General features: G+C 48.2%; 1 protein-coding gene across 2 annotated transcripts in view; it reads right to left on the reverse strand.

Moving 5' to 3' along the window:
- The window catches only part of LOC143287560 (uncharacterized), a 319,138-nt gene that overhangs the window by 310,532 nt on the left and 1,106 nt on the right, over nt 1–7,500 (reverse strand). For both annotated transcript variants that reach the window (XM_076595649.1, XM_076595651.1), the window contains exon 1: nt 6,081–7,500. This exon is cut by the window's right edge. In XM_076595649.1, the coding sequence (XP_076451764.1) occupies nt 6,081–7,213 (1,133 nt within the window). In that variant the 5' untranslated portion in view covers nt 7,214–7,500. The remainder of the gene's footprint in view (nt 1–6,080) is intronic.

Below are 7,500 nucleotides of genomic sequence, written 5' to 3' on the forward strand. Positions count from 1 at the left end.
GACCTCAGAAGCCTATACGTTTGCGGGTATTCTACCACTAGATGAAATCAGAAAATTAAGTTCTGCTAAATACATTGTGAGATGTACAGCAGTGGATGATTCTGAGGAATTGAATATTAGGTCTGATATTGATTTTCCAAAAAATGCACAAAATAATTCAAATCTACAAACCATTCGCACATATGTGTCAGATGTTTTAAATTCTTCAGACATCGATTTACATGATATGGCACCTCGTGTTCTGGTGCCACCTGTCCCTCCCTGGGAGTTAGCAAAAGCAAACATCAACATATGTGCTTCTGACACAACAAAAGGAGAATTTCCACATATAATAGCAGCATCTGTCAGAATTGAATTAGAAGAAAATTTTGATTATCATTTCAAAGTTTACACTGATGGCTCGGTCCTGGATGATGGCAGTGCAGGATCTGCTTTTGTCATTCCTGACCTAAAAACAGAAAAATCATATTATTTAGGTAAGGGACATTCAATTTTTACAACTGAATTGGTGGCCATCTTTATGACTTTAAATCATCTTGTTGATATACCAATCATAATAAGTAATATCCTATTTTGTGTTGATTCTCAATCTGTTTTAAAAAGTTTGCTTCTTTTTGAGAATAATCAAACAGAAGATTTATTGTTTGAAATTAGGTATTTATTGCACTCCCTATTTGTGAAGGGTACAAATGTTGATTTTTGTTGGATACCATCCTACACTGGATTCCTTTATAACGACCAAGCAGACAGGGCAGCAAAAAGGGGAGCAAAGAATCATATAGATAGTATAAAAGTATATTGCCCATTGTCATACAAGGAAATAAGCAATATACTAGAAAGAGACTTTTATAGGTGCTTGAATTCAAGTCTAAAACCTCGTCAGTTGACTTTGGTCCGATTCGCAGACCAATTCTAAGTTTAGCTCTCAGACTATTATCAAATTCATTACACACCAAGTATTGTTCCAATGTCAAGTGCATATGCTCTAGTAACCTGACAATTAAGCACATAATTTTTTACTGTAGCTTGATGAAGCCTTATGTACACGAAAGTGTGTCTTCACAAGTGACTGAGAACGTTTATGTTTTTGACTTTTTGCATTCATCATCAGTTGTTTCGCTTGTCAGTTTAACAACTTCTCTTTTACGAAGTCCTTTGAGTAATTTCCTGTAATCGTTTTTAGATTCTTTTTTTTCTTCAAATTTCACCCTCATTTCACCCTCCTTTGCCCAGTTTCCCCCAACCCTCCATTCATTCACATCTCCCACCCCTTCTAACCGATAATACTCAAATATATTCATAAATACTTTAACAAAATGTCTTCAATCACCGATATGTGTGACGGGACATTGAACAAAATTCATCCCTCCACAGTCTCCACTGTCCCTTCAGTCCACGCCCCAAGCAGAAGACCGAGAGTGCCCGCGCAGGAGCCATCAAAGAAACCCAACTCTCTCCAGCCTCCAACAACCCCAAGTTAATGGCCTCCCCTGGAGTTATCCCCGTCCTCTCTCTGCCCAGCGTGTCCGTTACATGGCGGCCAACACCATCTTATTACCGAAAGAATGGCGGACTTTACAGGATGCGAAGAGTCATCCAGTCCCAGACACGCCACGCAGTGTGAAGTTCAGATCAAAGGACGATACACGGACCACAGTCCAGCACCGTGTCGCGAGAGATGACAGTCCGTCGGATGTTGGAGCAACAACCTGTCTCGTTTTGGTGCGGCAATGCAGGGAGGGAGAAAGGGAGGGCTGAGAAAGTGTCATGGGGTCGTTTGCTGAGATTGACGTTTTATTGAGTGTGTGGGAAGGAAGTGGGATGGAGCATAGACACTATTATCTCTGTGTCTATGGATGGAGTGAGGGAGGAATTACATGGGGTGGGGTTGGGGGTGGGTGGGAAGATAAATCTTCAAAATTAGCAAGTTACATTGTCTACCTTTCATTGTTTCCCTTTTTCCCCATACCTTTATAGAGAGACAGGAACAGAGAGAGACAAGCAGCCAGAGAGAGCGACAGAGACAGGAAGGCAGAGACAGACAGACATATATTCATGGATGGAGACAGAGAGACAAAGAGAAAGAGAGACAGACAGAACAGTATAAATTTCCACCCCTCTGATTTTCCGAAAGGACTTTTTAAAATGCACTTCAGTTACACTGTGCTTTGTTTGTGTGTCTGTTGCTGGCATTGTTGTGTGTCTGTCAATGTGTCGATGTGTTAGTGTGTCTGTCTGGGCAATTGTCTGAGCCTCAGTCTCGCTGCCTGTCTTTCTCTTTGTGCAGGTGCGTCATCATTAACTGGTATCACGTGCATCAAATATATTTCGCATGAGTCTGTTACTTTTGTCTCGATCCCCTCCTCCTGCTACTCTCTCTCTCTCTCTCCCCCCCCCCCCCCCCCTTCTCTCTCCCTCCCCCCCTCTCTCTCTCCCTATCTCCCCCCCTCTCTCTCTCTCCCGCTCTCTCTCTCTCTCCCTCTCTCCCACTCTCTCTCTCTCTTGCAATGTTGGCCGCTAGTGACAACGCGAGAGATAAAAACGTGGACGGAATGAAAAACGGAGTTAAGGTCGTAATGCCTACGTTAGGGACAAGCACAAACGTAACAACACGATGGAGCTGAATCACGGAGTCGACATGACAATGCCGAGGTTCACCGTTACGAACAAGGCGCGGACACGTCTCATCTTGCACTGATGATGAAGGCAAACGTCAGCGCTGGGACAGGGGAGGAAACCGCCACTTGACTCCTGTCTTGACCCGCTGACACAGTCCTATCGGTTCTCTCCTTTGACGCTTAACCCGAGAGTATTCACCCAACCTGGGTTGGCTGACAGCTTCTGTGTTCCTCTCTCTCTCTCTCTCTCTCTCTCTCTCCCTTTCTGCCTCTCTCTCTTTCTATCCCCTCTCTCTCTCTCGCTCTTTCTATCTCTCTCTTTCTCTCTTTCTTTTTTATTCTCTCTCTCTTTCTATCTCTTTCTATCTCTCTCTCTCTTTCTCTCTCTCTCTCTCTGTCTATCTCTTTCTATCTCTATCTCTCTCTTTCTCTCTCTCTCTTTCTTTCTCTCTCTCTCTCTCCTCCCATCCCCTGCACCCCTCTGCCTCTCCCCCTTTTCTCCCCCCTCTTTCCTTCCCTTAACTGTCCTCATTTACCCACCCCCCCCCACCACACACACACACACTATCTTTTTTTTTTCTTTTTTTTTTAACAATACTCCAGTTAGTATATCATGTTTTAAATATTTTCTCAAGTTGTTTGCCGAGTTACTAGCCTTCCTCGGTACCCACCCACCCCACCCCCATTAAAAGGAGAGGGGGTTGAAATGAATCAAAATTCAATCGTTCAGTCGCTCATTGTTGGTTTGTGCTTTTGATTGTTTTTCTCTGGTGTAAACATTTTAATTCGTTCCGCTCTCCCAGAGGAGAGTTCGTCGCCATAATTCGGCAGCCACCATTTATAGTTCTTCTCTCTTTTTTTTTCTTCTTTTTTTTTCCACGAGTGTCTATACCCGTTTTACAAGCGTTTGTATCCGTTTTCCGCCGCTGATGATTAAAGCATGGGACGATTAGCCAATGAAATGTACTGGCCATTGACCTGGGAGTAACGCGTTTTGCGACTGGTCGACCTTCTCAAGGGCCCCTGCCCTCACTGCATGAGAACATGACGTCAAAATAAATAGCGCGAGAGTGTCGTCGCATGGATGGGTAGTGGCACAGTGGGTCGTTGGCTGGTTAATTAACGTTGATTACTCCACGTTGGAGAGTGTTAGACGTGACTAAAGCCCAGCCTGGGTGTCGTGGAACATGTAAGGGGACGCTGATCCTTGTGGCACTTCGGTCGGATCAAGCAGACACACGCGTGCACATCACTGGGCCATTTGGCAGTTATAGCAGATGACTGCATGTATGCATCTGTTAATACTGTCCTCTCTCTCTCTCTCTCTCTCTCTCTCTCTCTCTCTCTCTCTCTCTCTCTCTCTCTCCCCGCCAATTCACCCTCTCTCTCTCATCCCCCCTCTCTCCCTTTCTCTCTCTCTCTCTCCTCTCTCTCTCTCTCTCTGCCCGCCAATTCACCTCTCTCTCTCTCTCTTTCTCTCTCGCTCCCCTCTCTTGATTCTCTCTCTTTTCCTCTCTCTCCCTATCCATTTTGTTTTGAAATGTCCTGTCCTTAATGACCTACGAATCCAGCTCATTCCTAAAAAATATTATGTATATCCATGCACGTTTCGACTGTGTTTACTGATGTCATCGGTGGATGAAAACACTATGCGTAGTTTTGCTTTGTTTCTCTCTAAAGCATTTTATTTAAGAGAGACACTTATATCCTAGTTTTATTGGAGCTTGTTATGGAATATGCTGCACTGTTTGCATTAACAATTACAATGACACATACAAAACAAAATTTTGTTGTTGCCCCCTGTCCATATGGGGCTATGGCCTTAACTGAATAAACCATCTTGAATCTTGAATCTCTCTCCCTATCTCTTTCTTTCTCTCTTCTCTCTCTCCATCCCCCCTCTCTCTCCTTCTTTCTCTGCCTCTGTCTGTCTGTCTCCCTCTCATTCTCTCCCCTTCTCGATCTCTTTTTTTTTTCTCTCTCTCTCTCCGTCCCTCTCCCCCCACCCTCCCTCTCTCTCTCTCTCTCTCTGTCTCTCTCGTAAGGAGTGAAGTGCATGCTGGCTGCATACCGGAAGTGGAGCTGTCGTTCCATCGGAAAGACTGAAGTCCAGACCACAGTTCAAGGGACGAGAAGGGACGGCAGACCCTCTACCCCCACACCCCACCAATGAAACCCATGCACACCTTGCATGTCTCCAGTTCGGATCTCGCACTTCCGGGGTCCGGCAGTCTGTCCACACGGCCACTGCTGCCCTCCCGCTCTACCTCTGGGTCTGTCTCCTTGTCTGTCCCTGTCTTTGTCTCTGTCTCTGTCTCTCTCTCTCTCTCTCTCTCTGTCTGTCTCTCGTCTCTCTCCTCTTTCTTTCTCTCTCTTTCTCACTTTCTCTCACTCATATGCACACACCATATACGGACTCACCTTTTTCTGTCTGTCTCCATTATGATTGAAAAAAAATTTTTTTTAAAAGACAAGTGAAATCGTGAAACACGTACTGAACCATAAAAAAGAAGTGAGGTAGTCTTTCTTAATCAAATTGTACAAAACACCACAAAAAGAAGTATCCGGTCTCCTGCACAGAATGCTTCAGCAATTTCCCACTATAGCCATCACCTCAAGAGTCTTTGTCAGATGGTCAAGAATATAGAAGGTAAACGTGAACAGGGTCCAAGAATGGAGAGCGGCTTGGTGTGGAAGACAATGTTGAAGCTTGATAAGAGGAAAGAGAGTATTAAAACGGTGGAGAATGACTGCAACCTGGTAGCAGCAATCAACAGACATGCCAGTCGGAACAGACAGATATACCCCAGTTAGCTCAACACACTGAGTAAAAACTTAACTGGATCAACATTGACAAAGTCAGCATCTCTCTCTCTCTCTCTCTCTCTCTCTCTCTCTCTCTCTCTCTCTCTCTCTCTCACTCACCACCTCTTTTTCTCTCACTCACTCACTCTCGCATACACACACGTGCGCATACATGTACACATCCATCTATGGAGAGAGAAAGAGACAGAGACAGAGACAGACAGACAGACAGACAGAAACTGGGAGAGAGACATGTATATAGATACAACACCCACCCACCCCACCCCACCTCCGCACGCACGCACGCACGCACACACACACACACACACACACACACACACACACACACACACACAGAATACCAAAATATATTACTATTCGTAATGGTTTTCACATCATACTATACCTCACTACACTATACCACACCACACCACGCCACACCACATCACACCACCACGCAACACCACAACACAGCATACCACATCAATACACCACTGCCACATCACACTAAACCATACTATAACAACACTCCGCGTTACCACAGCACATCACAGCACACCACACCACGCCACGCCATACCACAGCACACCACAGCACACCACACCACGCCACACCACAGCACGCCACAGCACACCACAGCGACACGCCAGTACTCACACGTGGCACCTGAAACAGGCAGGGTGGAAGAGCATCCCCTTGACGGACACCACTCCCTGGCCAATGGGAAGGCCGCAGCCCTGACAGCCCTCCAGGCCCGGGGAAGACGCACCTGCGGTGTTCGGGGTCTTTGCCCCACCAGACCCCCTCCTTCTCCCCAGCAGAGAAGCCGACAAGGCCCGTCGTAGGAAAGATGGCGGTGAACTATTCCTATGCTTGGGGGAGGAGTAAGAGGAGGAGGAAGAGGAGGAGGAGAAACTGGAGGAATGTTGCCGGTAATAATTTTGCTGATGCCACTCCCGACGTTGGTAGATCGTGGGGGATGTAGGGGAGGGGGAGGCGCTGTTTGTGGTGGTGGGGGAGGTGCTGGCGCCAGGGATGGTGACTGTCGGAGAGGACTTCCTCCTCTTTTGCAGCAGGGACCAGGACGGGGATCTGGAGGTGGGGGCTGTGGGGGAGGGGGTGAACGTCTCCCGTTTCCCGCCGGCAGGTCTGGAGAAGAAGGTCTGCTCCGGAACGGACGAAGATCGCGACCTGGTCCAGGGCGGGGAGAATGGGGGGGAGGCCAGCGGTGCTTTCTTCCGGTGGTGGGGTCCCGGGGTGTCTGGGGAAGGGGGCGGGGCGTCATCCCCCGGAGAAGTGACCGGCTTTCCAGGAACCGCCACTCTGTCTGCGGCCTCAAGGCGGTTGAGGATGCAGGCTTTGGCGCGAGGTGTGTTATCGTCGGCGGTGTCCTTTCCGTGCGGTCCCCACGGCGGTCCTTTCTGGCTGGGGGTGGTTTGCGGGGAACGGGTGAGGGGGGAGAGTCTGGACAGGAAGTTGTGGTCCGCGTTCCGCTTGGCGGGGCTGACCAGGCCGGGGGGCAGGGGGGGCTTCTGGTGGTGCCGTGCCGGGCAGGACGTCAGGTGGGAGATCTTCTCCAGGTTCAGGTTGGCCGGCCTCCGGGCCCTCCGGGACACGGCGGGCAGGTTGGTGTCGGGCATGTTGGTGTCGGGCATGTTGGTGTCGGGCAGGTTGGTGTCGGGCAGGTTGGTGTCGGGCAGGTCGGACATGGTGGTGTCGGGCATGTTGGTGTCGGGCAGGTTGGTGTCGGGCAGGTTGGTGTCGGGCAGGTTGGTGTCGGAAGACTCCATGCCGCTGCACGCCGTCTCTTTGGAAACTGTCGTCGTCAGTATGGGATTTTTTTCTGAAATACTTGCACCTTTTCTATGATGTTGATAAAACCTTGAGAACTGTGTTTGATGGCGCTCAAAGAAATCTACAATCACACTTTCATGTATAAAAAGCACAACTGTTAATCAACCCAGAACCAGACGTGTGCGCACAACCCACTGACTAGCAGAGTATGGTATCGCTGAGTTTGCTCAGTCCGTAAGTTCCACGTCCAACTAAATCGTGTCTTTCCAGGTAGGGCCCCTTG

This window comes from Babylonia areolata, chromosome 11, assembly GCF_041734735.1.
Source record: "Babylonia areolata isolate BAREFJ2019XMU chromosome 11, ASM4173473v1, whole genome shotgun sequence".
Taxonomy (NCBI): Eukaryota; Metazoa; Mollusca; class Gastropoda; order Neogastropoda; family Buccinidae; genus Babylonia; species Babylonia areolata.